The 18,078-nt window shown below is 37.9% G+C and overlaps 1 protein-coding gene across 2 annotated transcripts in view; it reads left to right on the forward strand.

The window, feature by feature from the left end:
• Positions 1-18,078, forward strand: part of NEDD4 (NEDD4 E3 ubiquitin protein ligase) — a 159,452-nt gene that overhangs the window by 34,697 nt on the left and 106,677 nt on the right. For both annotated transcript variants that reach the window (XR_009562990.1, XM_030878760.2), the window contains exon 5: positions 11,394-11,447. Coding sequence is in view for 1 of the 2 variants with exons in the window: in XM_030878760.2 (XP_030734620.1) it covers positions 11,394-11,447 (54 nt within the window). In the remaining variant the exon portion in view is untranslated. The remainder of the gene's footprint in view (positions 1-11,393; positions 11,448-18,078) is intronic.

Below are 18,078 nucleotides of genomic sequence, written 5' to 3' on the forward strand. Positions count from 1 at the left end.
CTCATCAAAGAATTCACACATAGCTTTAAAATGAGATAGTATAAAGGGGCTTATAATGAAAAGCAATAGCCTCTGGTGCCCCAACCTCTCCCCTCCTATTCCTGCTTCCCAGAAGGAACCCCTGTTTAACTGTTTCTGTTTGTCATGCTGGTCCTTATTCCCATCCTGCTGAATAACTCACACATCCCTGTCCCAAACTGGCTTCCAGCTATGATAGATGAGTAGTAGATCGCCAACTTATGTGTTTGGCCAGTAGTTTGGCCCCTCATAGGAATCTAGGTTGAAACTCATTTTTCCTCAGAAGCTTGAAGACAGTGCTTTATCAACTTTGAGTATGGTATTGGTATTGAAAAGGCTGCTTCTTGTTCCTTTGGAGGTGATCCTTCTCTCGCTGTGAAAAATGTGATGATTTATCTTTACCCTGGTGTTTTAAAATTTCACAGTATTATACCTTGTGTGTACAGTGTCATTGTATTGGGCCTTTGATAAGCATTTCAATTTAAAGACTACTGTTTCCCTTCAGCTCTGAAAATTTTTGTGTGAATAATTTCTTTAATAATTTCCTTCCCTCTGTTTGTATTATTGTTTGGCGATTCCAGCTAGTTGGGTGCAGGGTTACCTAGACTGATTCTTATCTTTCTCAGTCAGAATTCCTCATGTGAACCACAGAACACAGAAAATGATTTGAGTGATATTTTCCTCACATATTCCAAGGATGGTCTTACTGAGTACGATCCTAGATATATGAGATATATCAATAGATAACATACATTAAATGTCTTAGGACAGGAGTCAGTAAACTTTTTCATAAAGGGCCAGTAAACTTTTTCATAGGTGTCACACAGGCAGGAGACAAAAATTGAGGCTACTGTGTAGGTACTTATATAGCCGTTTAAAAGGTAACCATTTTAAAATGTAAAAAAAATTATTATCTTATGGGCTGTTAAAAAAAAAACAAAAACAAGCAAGTGCCTAGCTGGCTTTGGTCCATAAGCTGTAACCTCTGTTTTAGGACATTAGGGCTTAATTCTTTCACTGAATCTGTTCAGAAAATCCTCTTTTTTATTTTCTCTCATATTTTCCTTAGCTTAGCTTTTTGCTCTACATTTTGGGATATTTCTGCAAATTTACCTAAAATTGCTTATATTTGAATTCAACAGTTATTTTTAGTTGCAACATCACTCCTTGCCTCTTTTTATAGTGCCCTATTTTAGCTTTATGGATGCAAGACTTTCCCAAATTTTTCTAAGGATATACCTTACAGTTTTTAAAGGTGTTTCTTAAGTATCTCTTTTCTCTGGGGACAGTTTTTCTGTTTCTACATCTGTGATCTCTGGTAATCATCTATTGCTTCTATATATGAAAATCCTAAACATTCAACAATAACATGTTACATTTTTAGTTATTTATATTTTATATATTAAAACTGATGGTTGAAGAAGATGCAGTTGCTGCTGTTGAGAGAGCACGTGCTTGGGGAGCAGGTGTGCACAAAAATGCTGAAGGGATCCATGGGATGACAGGCTGAGCTCTAATAGCATTGGCTACAGAGCTCTAAAGCCTCATGATTAAAATGGGGGCAACAGCTCCAAAATCGATAGAGCAAGGAGGATCAGAGAGTGAGACGTGAGATGCTCTGTGGCTTTGTACAGACTGCTCTGGATGTCTATGGGAGGCAAGCCAATCTGAACACTTCCCTGGAGCACTGCAACCTGGAGCTGAGAGAAACCCCTTGCCCTCAGCTGTGGAGTTGTGATGAGCTGTGCGACTGACAGGATCTCGTTGCTCCGGCCGGGTGTCAGGCCTGAGCCACTGAGGTGGGAGAGCCAACTTCAGGACATTGGACCACCAGAGACCTCCTGGCTCCATGTAGTATCAATCAACGAGAGCTCTCCCAGAGATCTCCATCTCAACGCTGAGACCCAGCTCCACTCAACAATGAGCAAGCTCCAGTGCTGGACGCCCCATGCCAAACAACGAGCAAGACAGGAACACAACCCCACACATTAGCAGAGAGGCTGCCTAAAATCATACTAAGTTCACAGACACCCCAAAACACACCACTGGATGCGGTCCTACCCACCAGAAAGACAAGATCCAGCCTCATTCACCAGAACACAGGCACTAGTCCCTCCACCAGGAAGCCTGCACAACACACTGAACCAAACTTACCCACTGAGGGCAGATATGAAAAACAATGGGAACTATAAACCTGCATCCTGTGAAAAGGAGACCCCAAACACAGTAAGTTAAGCAAAATGAGAAGACAGAGAAATACACAGCAGATGAAGGAGCAAGGTAAAAACCCACCAGACCAAACAAATGAAGAGGACGTAGGCAGTTTACCTGAAAAAGAGTTCAGAGTAATAGTAAAGGTGATCCAAAATCTTGGAAATAGAATGGGGAAACTACAAGAAACTTTTAACAGGGACCTAGAAGAACTAAAGAGCAAACAAACAATGATGAACAACACAATAAATGAAATTAAGAATTCTCTAGAAGGAATCAATAGCAGAATAACTAAGGCAAAATAATGGATAAGTGACCTGGAAGATAAAATAGTGGAAATAACGGCAGCAGAATAGAATAAAGAAAAAAGAATGAAAAGAATTGAAGACAGTCTCAGAGACCTCTGGGACAACATTAAACACACCAACATTTGAAGTATGGGGTCCCAGAAGAAGAAGAGAAAAAGAAAGGGACTGGGAAAATATTTGAAGAGATTATAGTTGAAAACTTCCCAACTATGGAAAAGGAAATAGTCAATCAAGTACACGAAGCAAAGAGAGTCCCATACAGGATAAATCCAAGGAGAAACATGCCAAGACACATATTAATCAAACTATCAAAAATTAAATACAAAGAAAAATCATTAAAAGCAGCAAGGGAAAAGCAACAAATAACATACAAGGGAATCCCCATAAGGTTAACAGCTGATCTTTCAGCAGAAACTCTGCAAGCCAGAAGGGACTGGCAGCACATATTTAAAGTGATGAAAGGGAAAAACCTACAACCAAGATTACTGTACCCAGCAAGGGTCTCATTTAGATTCGACAGAGAAATTAAAACCTTTACAGACAAGCAAAAGCTAAGAGAGTTCAGCACCATCAAATTAGCTTTACAGCAAATGCTAAAGGAACTTCTCTAGGCAATAAACACAAGAGAAGGGAAAGACCTACAAAAACAAACCCAAAACAATTAAGAAAACAGTAATAACAACATACATATCAATAATTACCTTAAATGTAAATGGATTAAATGCTCCAACCAAAAAACATAGACTGGCTGAATGGATACAAAAACAAGACCCATATATATGCTGTCTACAAGAGACCCACTTCAGACTTAGGGACTGAAAAGTGAGACTGAAAGTGAGGGGATGGAAAAAGATATTCCATGCAAATGGAAATCAAAAGAAGGCTGGAGTAGCAATTCTCATATCAGACAAAATAGACTTTGAAATAGACTTTAAAATAAAGACTATTACAAGAGACAAAGAAGGACACTACATAATGATCAAGGGATCAATCCAAGAAGAAGATACAACAATTGTAAATATTTATGCACCCAACAAAGGAGCACCTCAATACATAAGGCAAATGCTAACAACCATAAAAGGGGAAATTGACAGTAACATAATCATAGTATGGGACTTTAACACCCCACTTTCACCAATGTACAGACGATCCAAAATGAAAATAAATAAGGGAACACAAGCTTTAAATGATACATTAAACAAGATGGACTTAATTGATATTTGTAGGACATTCCGTCCAAAAACAACAGAATACACTTCCTTCTCAAGTGCTCATGGAACATTCTCCATGATAGATCATATCTTGGGTCACAAATCAAGCCTTGGTAAATTTGAGAAATTTGAAATTGGATCAAGTTTCTTTTCCAACCACAACGCTATAAGACTAGATATCAATTACAGGAAAAAAAACTGTAAAAAATACAAACACATTGGGGGCTAAACAATACACTACTAAATAACCAAGAGATCACTGAAGAAATCAAAGAGGAAATCAAAAAATACCTAGAAACAAATGACAGTGAAAACACAACGACCCAAAACCTATGGGGTGCAGCAAAGGCAGTTCTAAGAGGGAAGATTATAGCAATACAATACAACCTCAAGAAAGAAGAAAAATCTCAAATAAACAACCTAAACTTACACCTAAAGCAATTAGACAAAGAAGAACCAAAATACCCCAAAGTTAGCAGAAGAAAAGAAATCATAAAGATCAGATCAGAAATAAATGAAAAAGAAATGAAGGAAATGATAGCAAAGATCTATAAAACTAAAAGTTGGTTCTTTGAGAAGATAAACGAAATTGATAAACCATTAGCTAGACTCATCAAGAAAAAAAGGGAAAAGACTCAAATCAATAGAATTAGAAATGAAAAGGGAGAAGTAACAACTGACGCTGCAGAAATACAAAGGATCATGAGAGATTACTACAAGCAACTGTATGCCAATAAAATGAACAACCTGGAAGAAATGGACAAATTCTTAGAAAAGCACAACCTTCTGAGACTGAACCAGGAAGAAATAGAAAATATACACAGACCAATCACAAGCACTGAAATTGAAACTGTGATTTAAAATCTTCCAACAAACAAAAGCCCAAAACCAGATGGCTTCCCAGGCGAATTCTATCAAACATTTAGAGAAGAGCTAACACCCATCCTACTCAAACTCTTCCAAAATATAGCAGAGGGAGGAACACTCGCAAACTCCTTCTACAAGACCACCATGACCCTGATACCAAAACCAGACAAAGATGTCACAAAAAAACTACAGGCCAATATCACTGATGAACATAGATGCAAAAATCCTCAACAAAATACTAGCAAACAGAATTCAACAGCACATTAAAGGATCATACACCATGATCAAGTGGGGTTTACCCCAGGAATGCAAGGATTCTTCAATGTGTGCAAATCAATCAATGTGATACATCATATTAACAAGCTGAAGGATAAAAACCATATTATCATCTCAATAGATGCAGAAAAAGCTTTCAGCAAAATTCAACACCATTTATGATAAAAAAAACCCAGCAGAAAGTAGACACAGAGGGAACTTACCTCAACATAATAAAGGCCATATTTGATAAACCCACAGCCAACATCGTTCTCAATGGTGAAAAACTGAATCCATTTCCATTAAGATCAGGAACAAGACAAGGATGCCCACTCTCACCACTATTACTCAACATAGTTCTGGAAGTTTTAGCCACAGCAATCAGAGAAGAAAAAACAAAATAAATGGAATCCAAATCGGAAAAGAAGTAAAACTGTCACTGTTTGCAGATGACATGATACTATACATAGAGAATCCTAAAGATGCCACCAGAAAACTACTAGAGCTAATCAATGAATTTGGTAAAGTAGCAGGATACAAAATTAATGCACAGAAATTTCTTGCATTCCTGTACACTAACAATGAAAAATATGGAAGAGAAATTAAGGAAACACTCCCATTTACCATTGCAGCAAAAAGAATAAAACAGCTAGGAATAAACCTACCTAAGGAGACAAAAGACCTGTATGTAGAAAACTATAAGACACAGATGAAATAAATTAAAGGTGATACAAACAGATGGAGATATATACCATGTTCTTGTATTGGAAAAATCAACTTTTTGAAAATGGCTCTACTACCCAAAGCAATGTACAGATTCAGTGCAATCCCTATCAAGCTACCAATGGCATTTTTCACAGAACTGGAACAAAAAAATTCACAATTTGTATGGAAACACAAAAGACCCCGAATAGCTAAAGCAGTCTTGAGACAGAAAAACAGAGCTGGAGGAATCAGGCTCCCTGACTTCAGACTATACTACAAAGCTACAGTAATCAAGACAGTATGGTATTGGCACAAAAACAGAAATATCGATCAATGGAACAGGACAGAAAGCCCAAAGATAAACCCACAGACATATGGTCACCTTATCTTTGATAAAGAAGGCAAGAATATACAGTGGAGAAAAGACAGTCTCTTCAATAAGTGGTGCTGGGAAAACTGGACAGCTATGTGTAAAAGAATGAAATTAGAATACTCCCTAACACCGTATACAAAAGTAAACTCAAAATGGATTAAAGACCTAAATGCAATGCCAGACAGGATAAAACTCTTAGAGGAAAACATAGGCAGAACACTCTGTACATAAATCGCAGCAAGATCCTTTTTGACCCACCTCCTAGAGAAATGGAAATAAAAACAAAAATTAACAGATGGGACCTAATGAAACTTAAAAGCTTTTGCACAGCAAAGGTAGCCATAAACAAGATGAAAAGACAACCCTCATAATAGGAGAAAATATTTGCAAACGAAGCAACTGACAAAGGATTAACCTCCAAAATATACAAGCATCTCATGCAGCTCAATATCAAAAAAACAAACAACCCAATCCAAAAATGGGCAGAAGACCTAAATAGACATTTCTCCAAAGAAGATATACAGATTGCCAACAAATACATGAAAGGATGCCCAACATCACTAATCATTAGAGAAATGCAAATCAAAACTACAATGAGGTATCACCTCACACCATTCAGAATGGCCATCATCAAAAAATGTACAAACAATACATGCTGGAGAGGGTGTGGAGAAAAGGGAACACTCTTGCACTGTTGGTAGGAATGTAAATTGATACAGCCACTAGGGAGAACAGTGTGGAGGTTCCTTAAAAAACTAAAAATAGAACTACCATATGACCCAGTAATCTCACTACTGGGCATATACCCCGAGAAAACCATAATTCAAAAAGAATCATGTACCACTATATTCACTGCAGCACTATTTACAGTAGCCAGGACATGGAAGCAACCATAGTGTCCATCAACAGATGAATGGATAAAGAAGATGTGGCACATATATACAATGGAATATTACTCAGCCATAAAATGAAATTGAGTTATTTGTACTGAGGTGGATGGACCTAGAGTCTGTCAAACAGAGTGAAGTCAGAAAGAGAAAAATACTGTATGCTAACACATATATATGGAATCTAAAAAAAGAAAAAAATGGTTCTGAAGAACCTAGGGGCAGGACAGGAATAAAGATGCAGACGTAGAGAATGGACTTGAGGACATGGGGAGGGGGAAGGGTAAGCTGGGACGAAGTGAGAGAGTGGCATGGACATATATACACTACCAACTGTTAAATAGATAGCTAATGGGAAGCAGCCACATAGGACAGGGAGATCAGCTCGGTGCTTTGTGACCACCTAGAGGGGTGGGATAGGGAGGGTGGGAGGGAGACGCAGAGGGAGGGGATATAGGGATACATGTGTACGTATAGCTGACTCACTTTGTTATAAAGCAGAAACTAACACACCATTGTAAAACAATTATACTCCAATAAGATGTTAAAAAAAAAAAAGAGCTGATGGTTGCATTATTGTTGAACCTCTACCTGAAATCAGACACAAAGAGAAACTCTAATAATGTGTATGTGTCTGTGTGTAAATGTGTTTACTAGAGGTTTAGGTGCTATAGGAATATTCTCTCATTTGGGCCATTGACCTCTTTGCTTCAACATTCTGTTCTTTTAATAGTTTTCAGTTTCTTCAGAAGCCTGCTTTCATCCCCACTTCATCTCCCTCCTAGGGAGGTATGGAAATTGCTTGCCTGCTGGTGGCCCTTGCACGTGCATATGATCTTTGCTGTGACGCTTTAATACCTTTTACAAACTCCTTTGCTATTATGAAAACAGGATCTCAGGAGGGAGAGGGTTAATATTTGTGTTCAGGCTGCCATTTTGAATTAGAATTCTCACCACATGTTTTAAATTGTATTCTTGCACTTAGGGTGTGCCTTTGATATAACCCCCCTTAAAAAACAAGTAACCAAGTCTTTTATGGTGTTTTTATAATTCAGTAGAGAGCTATTACATATTATTAACTTCATAAATGGAAGAATGTAGTCAGTTTTTTAATAACTGGAAACGGAGGAGGGGGAGTGACGGGAGGTAAGACTTCAGGGCGGAGTTGACGTTTGAGCTGAGGCTTGAACAAGGGGTAGATTTTGGACGTGTTGAGCTGAGAAGGTGTTGCGCATGGAGAGACCTTAGCATGTACAGAAGTACAGATCAGAAAGCGCAGTAAGCAGTGATTAGACTGTTTCTAGTGTGATTAGAGCATAGGGTGTATGTGTATTTGTGTTGGCAGGCGACAGTTACAGGACACAAGGCTGGAGAGGCAAATTGGACTCAGATCAGGAAGCATCATTCCATGCTCAGGCATTTGAATATTATGCTTTAGGCCACTGGGAACAGCTTTTGAGAAGGGCAGTAAAGATGGCCTAAGCTATCTTTTAGGTAGGTCACTCCAGTTGTAATAGAAAAGGTAGATTTAAAAGGTAAGATAGTTGAGTTAGAGCATCCTGTTAGGAAGCTATTAATTATAGTCTGAACCAGGACAGCAGAGGCCTATTCAAGTCACATATATCTATTTTCTTAGCAATATTCATTGAACATCTACATTGTCTGCCAGGTATTTTGTTAGACATTGAGACTTTTTATTTTTTCCCTCAAAATATTTTTCATGTTCTTGTCTCCCTCCCTAGTCTCACTGGGACCATCACAGGCAAAGCTCTCATCACTTCATACCTGAGTTACTAGAGCCACAGTCTCTGTGGACTCCAGGGTCTCTCTCTAGTCCAATTTATTTTATGTATCACTGACAAAATAATATTTACATATGATCTACATCGTATCAGTTTTTCATTTAAAAGCTTAATTTTCTTCCATACCAATCAAGTCTTCATTCCTTTTCTGGATATCAGTGCCCTCAGTCTGGCTCTACACTGACTAACCAAATTTTTCTTACCACTTTGTAACACAAAAATGTTCTTATCAGTTGATCTCCTTACAGCATGCTCATTCTGCCCCCATGCCTTTCCTCCTGCTATCTCCTTGCTGTGAATATTATCTATATTTTCTTATTCAAATTCTTCCCATCTTTCAAGTCTTAGCTCAAGCGTTATCTCCTCCCCAAAATGTCCTCTATATCCTCCTAGAAGAGATTATTGTCTTAACACTGTTTCTTCTATCCCCGTGGCATATATAGCCCTTAATTGGGGCTTCTGTCCTCATAGTTGCCCCATGGTTACAATATGACTGTAGGGGTGCCAGCTGTCCTAACCAAGTTCCACACAGGAAAAAGAAGTACAAAGGGCAAAAGCGACATCTCTCCCAGCTGAGTCAGCCCCATTTAAAGAGCTCTCCCAGGAACTTCCCTGGTGGCGCAGTGGTTAAGAATCTGCCTGCCAGTGCAGGGGACACAGGTTTGAGCCGTGGTCCGGGAAGATCCCACATGCCGCACAACAGCGAAGCCTGTGCACCACAATGTCTGAGCCTGTGCTCTAGAGCCCGCGAGCCACAACTACTGAGACCATGTGCCACAACTACTGAAGCCCACGCACCTAGAGCCCATGCTCTGCAACAAGAGAAGTCACCGCAATGAGAAGCCCGCGCACCGCAACGAAGAGTAGCCCCTGCTCGCTGCAACTAGAGAAAGCCTGCGTGCAGCAATAAAGCCATAACGCAGGCAATAATAAATAAACAAACAAACAAATAAATATTTTTTTTAAAAAGAAAAGCATACTCAATCTTTAAATAAAGAAAGAAATAAAGAGCTCTTCCAGAAGTCCCACCCAGTGACCGCTGGTAGGTTGGCCTTTTTGGTCGCCCCCGGGTGCAAGGGAACTTTATTTATTTATTTATTTATTTTTTTTATAGCGGTGTGCGGGCCTCTCACTGTTGTGGCCTCTCCCGTTGCGGAGCACAGGCTCCGGACGCACAGGCTCAGCGGCCATGGCGCACGGGCCCAGCCACTCAGCGGCATGTGGGATCCTCCCGGACCGGGGCACGAACCCATGTCCCCTGCATCGACAGGCGGACTCTCAACCACTGCGCCACCAGGGAAGCCCAAGGGAACCTTTTTTAGAGAGTCTTATTGAGAGTCTCAGTGTTGAACAAGTCCAGAGGGCACTGTTCATATAGAAAACAATACATAAAATAGAATGGAGTGTTCCATATTTTGATCTCGGTGATGATGACACAGTAAACATGTATGAAAAATCATCAAGCTGTATATTTAAGGTTAGTTAACTTTATACTTTACTGAATTTATGTTATACTTCAATTTAAAAAAATTAATGCCCCTATCCCTAAGAGTTGTGCAGTGTGGTGACCCTGGGCACTTGTTGCAGGTAAAATTAGGATTATGTTCTCAGAAGAACATAAGGGAGAGTGGACATTGGGTTAGGTATCTCTATATCATTGTCACACATATAGGACTTTTTTCTGAAGGCTGTCGATACTTTTGACATGTAAACCAAAGTTTTAAAATATCTCAGTGTTTAATGTAATATATTTATCATAGAGAAAATATCAACTTAAATGTGAGAATGTTTCATACATCATCTTAACCTCTGGTATAACAAATTATTAAAGATTTTCTTTGTGTTTGATATTTAGTAGATATTAACTTGATATTGAAACATTTCAGCAAAGATAAAAGCATTAGCTTTGAAAAATAAATTACTGCATGTTAATTTTACTCGTGCTATAAGATATAAACAGTAAGTGAAAACTCAGTGTATACTTTTTGACTGCTTATGTACTTTACATAGTATAAACAAGATTGGTTTTATCAAGTCAGTACTAAAAGGATTCAGAACACTAGTCTCCATAAAATCAGCATCCACTTTGGGTATTTCTAACCTGATAAATAAAAAGTGAGTACATAAAATTGATAATAAGTTAAAATCTAATCTGTATTTTTAAGTGCTTGTAAATATGTAATTTTTTGAAATTTTATCTCACTTTCAGGAATTTCTTGGAGGTCTAGTGGTTAGGACTCCAGGCTCTCACTGTGGAAGGTGTGGGTTCTATCCCTGGTCGGGGAACTAAAATCCCATAAACTGTGTGGCTAAAAAAAAAAAGAAATTTTATCTTACTTTCTTTTATTCTATTTTAGAAAAAATGGAAAAATAAGCAACCAAATCCACTTTGTCATTATGGAAAAATTACTAGAAAATGGGTGACTTGTGACTGGTCTGAGCTTTGTATATATTACGTATCTTGTGAAATTTAAAATATATTGTAAGTAACAGGAATTAGGAAATGGTAACATTTTCAAACATTTATTTCTCAGTGTTTGTGGGTTGATGTTCACTTTTTCTAAATTAAAAGTATAGTTGATTTACAATGTTGTGTTAGTTTTTGGTATACAGCAAAGACACACACACACACACACACACACACACACACACACATAATTTTTCAGATTCTTTTCCATTATAGGTTATTACAAGATATTGAATATAGTTCCGATGTTCACTTGTTTTTAAAGAAAGGTTGTTTTTTTCTTACTTAGGTTCACCCTCAGCAGCACCGGCTTCTTTTTGAAGTGTTTGATGAAAATCGATTGGTGAGTTCTATTGTACGAGTGTAAAATGTGAAGCAAGGGTATATTTCAGTAGAGCAGCAAGGAAAAGTGGGCTGGGGATCTGTGAGGTGAGGGATGCTTTGGGGATGGTTATGGAGACTCTGGGCAAAATGGTGGACAGATAGAATTTTTTTTTCCCTCTTTCCTGGTGCTACTCTCTACCCTTCTATTCTCCCAGGCACCTCTTGGGATTGTCAGTTCTCAGCAGATTCACGGTCTTCCTCAAGGCCTGACATGGCAGGAGATGCAGGAAAGTCAGCCTCTTTGTCTGGCCTTCCCTCACACTCATCCTTGTACCCTGGTCGGTAGTCCCAGGCTCAGGAGCCTTCCCCTCCTCACTCCAGTGGATTTCTTGGGGTTACCTGTATCCAGTTATGACATCCCATCCTCTCCCTTATCCCCACTATTCTACAAAGGAAAGCTATCCTCTCTACACCGATGAAGTAAAGTCCTCTGAAGGATTGCCAGTCCTTAGAGGGACAAAAAGCAAATATAACCTGATTTTATTTTTATAAAAGGATAGTTCTGATTCCTGATTTCCTAAAGACTGTCTTGAAATCCTATCCTTTTCCTAATTTGTCTCTTTGGAACTTTATTTCAAACCTTCTTTTTAGCATCTTACGTTTACATTTTACACTGGTAAGATTTGAATATGAAGGTGTAAGAACAGTGTTATATATTCAAAGCTTATCAGTTACCAAACAGAAGCACCAAAAAAGAAATTAAACAGTTTTATTCATTTTGTAGCTAACATGGAAACTGGATTTTTTAAAGAATCTATTTTTAGTGTTGGACTATACAACACTTTGTTTTTTTCTGTCAAGAAGTGATAACTATACTAGTAACTGAAGATATTGCAGCTGAAATCATTAGTTAGTATCATAACAGGCAAAGGTACTTTTTTGCAGCCAAGGGAGACTTCAGCACTAACTGGCAATGTAATTTTGTAAGGCTGAATGACAGATGTTGATGATTTGCTTATCAGATTTGGTTAGTCACAGAGCTTTTTGTTTTCTGTTTGTATTTTTGCCTTTTTTTTTCTTTTAATAGAATAGGGAATGTCTTCTGTTTTTTTCCCTCTGTTGCTACAGATCTGTTTTCCTTCTAGATAGGACCAGGTGAAATTTAGTATTGGTGTTTTTTTAATCATGAAATAGACATACAAAAAATATGTTTAATATAAATCTTTATTTTAAATAATAAGATGAATATCTGTACACTTCTTACTCAACTTAAGAACTAGAATATTACCAAAATCTTCAAAACCCCTCATACTCCTCCCCAATAGCATCTCCTTTTCTTCCCCTGCAAGTAGTAGCCACTGTCCTGAATATTGTGTTTATCTTTCTTATTTAAAAATTTTTATCATGTATGTATGTATCCCTAAAAGCATAGTAGTTTCCTTTTTCATATTTTTGATTTTATTAGAGTAGTAGCACTCTGAATACTTTCCTCTGTGACATGCTCTTTGCTTAATGTTATATTTGTAAGGTCGATCTGTAATAAGACATTTTACAGATGCATAGTTTTCCCTTCATCTGCAAATGCTGTAATGCCATAATTTATGTATTTATCCTCCTTAATAGATATTAGTGTGGTTTCCAGGTTTTTGCTATAACCAATTGATAAACATTCTTGCTATGTTTCCTGATATACGTGTATGAGTGTATCTCTAAGGTTCATATTTTGGGGTTGAATTGCTGGGTCATGTGTTATTTTTCCTGTTGTTAGTGACACTGATATGAATTTCTTCCTGATTCTTGGGTACATAACTGGTGAACTGTTTTATTTGAGTTATTTGCATATTGTCCACAAGGAGGACATGTTTATGCTTTCCACCCTGCTTATAGTTATCTGGTCTTTTTTGCTGATAATCTTATTATGGTATGACTCTTCATTGCCAAAACTGGTATCTGTCATGCTCTGATTGGTGCATTAACACTCCTTGACCATTTGCCACGTGTAGAGTACTATACAGGGTGTCACGATAGGTCGAAAGAAAAAAAGCATTGCTTCTGATATTAACAATGGAATATTTCTAAAAAAAAAAAAATAATGCATGTAACAGGATATTATAGATCCCCATACCAAGGAGTCAGAAGTCCTTATAGTCTGGCTTGTGATTTGGTACATTAGCTTGTAACCCTAGACAGATTATTTAATCCTTCTGAAAATATTTTCTCATGTTTAAAAATTGGAATAACAGTATTTGCCTTACCTATCTGATAAATATATTATGAAAATAAAATGAGATAGTAGTTATCAAAGCACTCAGAAAATTTTTCATCATTAATACAGAGTGTTATTTAACGTTCATGGAATCATGCGTTTGTGGCTCTCTGATATCACATTTTGTGTGTTAACTACAGTATGCCATTTCAGACATCTACTGTGTTAGATACTCTGCTATGCATTAGAAATGTAGTTTTTCTTAAAAAGCTCACTTTACTAGCAAAAGGGAACAAGAAATAATTAGAACAGGGTGGTGCTCATCATTCTAATGCTCTGATTTGTTGTTAGTCCTAGCAGGTAATTGAAGTGTACAGATCACCTGAGATGTCATAGATACTATAGCCATTGAAGGAATAACAGGCTTGATTGTGTGGCAGTAAATTGGCCTATGCACTGTAAATGTCATTTTATCATTCTCCTGTAGCATTCACAACTAAATTAGAAGTGCATCCTTTTCCTAGCAGATTCTCTTTGGAAATGTACAGCGAAGAGCACAGGTGCACTTTTAAGGAAAAAGAATTTCTAGTCATCTGGAAAATATTTGCAATATGAGTGATATTTTTTCAGCCAGTTTTAAGAAGCTGGGGATTAAAACAGTCATAGTTTGGTTATGGTTGTGGTGATGTTGATGGTGATGGGACATTTGAGAGTGATGTGCCTTTAAATGAATTCTACCCACCAGTGCAAAAGTTAGTGCTTCTGTGTCACTACCTAAGAGCTATCTCTGCACGCATACAGCCTCTGAAGCTTTAGGAGACGCCTATATTCCATATTCCAGGCAGAGATGCTGTGCTTCTCAAGTTCAGTGGTTGTATTAGTCAGGGTTTTCCAGAGAAACAGAACCAATAGGACACACACACACACACACACACACACACACACACACACACAGAATGAGACAGTGAGAGATAATGAGGTGGGAGGGATTGATTTACTTTAAGGAATTGCTTTACATGATAGTGGAAGCTGGCAAGTCTGAAATCTGTGAGGTGGTGCTGGCAGGTTGCAGATTCAGGTAAGAGTAAATGCATCTGAAATCTGCAGTGCTGGGCAGCAAGCTGGAAACTAAGGCAGGTTTCTGTGTTATAGTCTTGAGGCAGCATTGCTGCTTCCAGAAACCTGTCTTTGCTCTTAAGGCCTTTAACTGATTGAATGAGAGCCACCACATTATGGAGGGCATTCTGCTTTACTCAAAATCTACAGATTTAAATACTAATCACATATAAAAAATAGCTTCGTAGCAACATCTAGTTCAGTGTTTGACCCATCGGCTGGGCAAAATATCTTAGCCAACTCAACACATGCAATTAACCATCACAGTGGATATTAGCCTTCAAAGTTCTAGTCAACAATTAGTATTATCCAGAGCCTGTCCATAGCATGTAGGTAATCACATTATTTTCTGTGAAGATAATCAATAACCAAATATCTCAGAATGTGAGGCCCTGAGCTTCAGTCTAATCCTAGGATATTATATGTTTCATTCTAAAATGTGAAATTCTATAGGATTTACATAGACTCCTTCCAGGTGAGGTCTGCCACTACTCTCCAGCTCTTCTCCCCTTGAAGTTAGGGTTGGTGCTACTCTCTTGGCATCTGTTTGGCTGAAGGGCTAAATTCTACCCCAGGTTCTCCAGGTTGTACACATAACTGCTCTAATACTGGTGCAGATCCTCTGCAGTCCCAGACCAGAGCCAGTAATGCAAACTGTTCAGCCTTCTGAGAATTTAAACTCAGACTAGAGTGCTAGGAAGTGCAAATGAGTTTCTTACTTTTCCTTGGCTGAAACCCTCTTTGCAAATGTTTCAAGCAACCTTCCTTCCTGTCCAGCTGGAGTACTTTTTGATATTTCTTTAGAAGTAGTAGCTGGATCCATCAAACCTCCTCCCTGGTGTTATTTAGTGCTTGCATTGTGCCCAGCATTAGCTCAAGAGGATCAGAAGAAATGTTTAGTTGCGGTCCTCACACTCTGGAAGCTTACAATCTAGTTAGGGGACATGAAACTGATGCTTATAGTGAAGCTTACCAAAGAGAAAACATTTATCTGGTTCATTTTATATTTAAAACCAAAGGAGGAGAGGAAAGACACAGAAGCAAGAAGAACTACAATCCTGAAGCCTGTGGAACAAAAACCACATTCACAGAAAGATAGACAAGATGAAAAGGCAGAGGGCTATATACCAGAAGAAGAAACAAGATAAAACCCCAGAAAAACAACTAAATGAAGTGGAGATAGGCAACCGTCCAGAAAAAGAATTCAGAATAATGATAGTGAAGATGATCCAGGACCTCGGAAAGAGAATGGAGGTGAAGATTGAGAAAATGCAAGAAATGTTTAACAAAGACCTAGAAGAATTAAAGAAAAAACAAACAGAGATGAACAATACAATAACTGAAATGAAAAATACACTAGAAGGAATCAATAGCAGAATAACTGAGGCAGAAGGACGGATAAGTGACCTGGAAGTCAGAATGGTGGAATTCACTGCTGCAAAACAGAATAAAGAAAAAAGAATGAAAAGAAATGAAGACAGCCTAAGAGACCTCTGGGACAACATTAAATGCAACAAGATTCGCATTATAGGGGTCCCAGAAGGAGAAGAGAGAGAGAAAGAACCAGAGAAAATATTTGCAGAGATTATAGTCGAAAACTTCCCTAACATGGGAAAGGAAATAGCCACCTAAGTCCAGGAAGCGCAGCGAGTCCCATACAGCATAAACCCAAGGAGAAACACACCGAGACACATAGTAATCAAATTGGCAAAAATTAAAGACAAAGAAAAATTACTGAAAGCAGCAAGGGAAAAATGACAAATAACATACAAGGGAACTCCCATAGGGTTAACAGCTGATTTCTCAGCAGAAACTCTACAAGCCAGAACGGAGTGGCATGATATACTTAAAGTGATGAAAGGGAAGAACCTACAACCAAAATTACTCTACCCAGCAAGGATCTCATTCAGATTCGATGGAGAAATCAAAAGCTTTACAGACAAGCAAAAGCTAAGAGAATTCAGCACCACAAAACCAGCTCTACAACAAATGCTAAAGGAACTTCTCAAAGTGGGAAACACAAGAGAAGAAAAGAACCTACAAAAACAAACCCAAAACAATTAAGAAAATAGTCATAGGAACATACCTATTGATAATTACCTTAAACATGAATGGATTAAATGCTCCAACCAAAAGACTTAGGCTTACTGAATGGATACAAAAACAAGACCCGTCTATATGCTGTCTACAAGAGACCCACTTCAGACCTAGGGACACATACAGATTGAGAGTGACGGGATGGAAAAAGATATTCCATGCAAATGGAAATCAAAAGAAAGCTGGAGGAGCAATACTCATCTCAGATAAGATAGACTTGAAAATAAAGAATGTTACAAGAAACAAGGAAGGACAGTACATAATGATCAAGAGATCAATCCAAGAAGAAGATATAACAATTATAAATATATATGCACCCAACACAGGAGCACCTCAATACATAAGGCAACTGCTAACAACTGTAAAAGAGGAAATCAACAGTAACACAATAATAGTGGGGGACTTTAACACCTCACTTACACCAATGGACAGATCATCCAAAATGAAAATAAATAAGGAAACAGAAGCTTTAAATGACACAATAGACCAGATAGATTTCATTGATATTTATAGGACATTCCATCCAAAAACAGCAGATTACACTTTCTTCTCAAGTGCGCATGGAACATTCTCCAGGGTAGATCACATTTTGGGTCACAAATAAAGCCTCAAAAATTTAAGAAAATTGATATCATATCAAGCATCTTTTCTGACCACAACGCTAGGAGATTAGAAATGAATTGCAGGTGAAAAAACGTAAAAAACACAAACACATGGGGCCTAAACACTACTTTACTAAGTAACCAAGAGATCACTGAAGAAATCAAAGAGGAAATCAAAAAATACCTAGAGACAAATGACAATGAAAACACAACAGTCCAAAACCTATGGGATGCAGCAAAAGCAGTTCTAAAAGGGAAGTTTATAGCTGTACAAGCCTACCTCAAGGAACAAGAAAAATCTCAAATAAACAATCTAACCTTACACCTAAAGGAACTAGAGAAAGAAGAACAAACAAAACCCAAAGTTAGCAGAAGGAAAGAAATCATAAAGATCAGAGCACAAAAAAATGAAATAGAAACAGAAAACAATAGCAAAGATCAATAAAACTAAAAGCTGGTTCTTTGAGAAGATAAACAAAATTGATAAACCATTAGCAAGACTCATCAAAAAAAGAGGGAGAGGACTCAAATCAATAAAATTAGAAGTGAAAAAGAAGTTACAACAGACACTGCAGAAATACAAAGCATCCTAAGAGACTATTACCAGCAATTCTATGCCAATAAAATGG

Source organism: Globicephala melas, chromosome 2, assembly GCF_963455315.2.
Source record: "Globicephala melas chromosome 2, mGloMel1.2, whole genome shotgun sequence".
NCBI lineage: Eukaryota > Metazoa > Chordata > Mammalia > Artiodactyla > Delphinidae > Globicephala > Globicephala melas.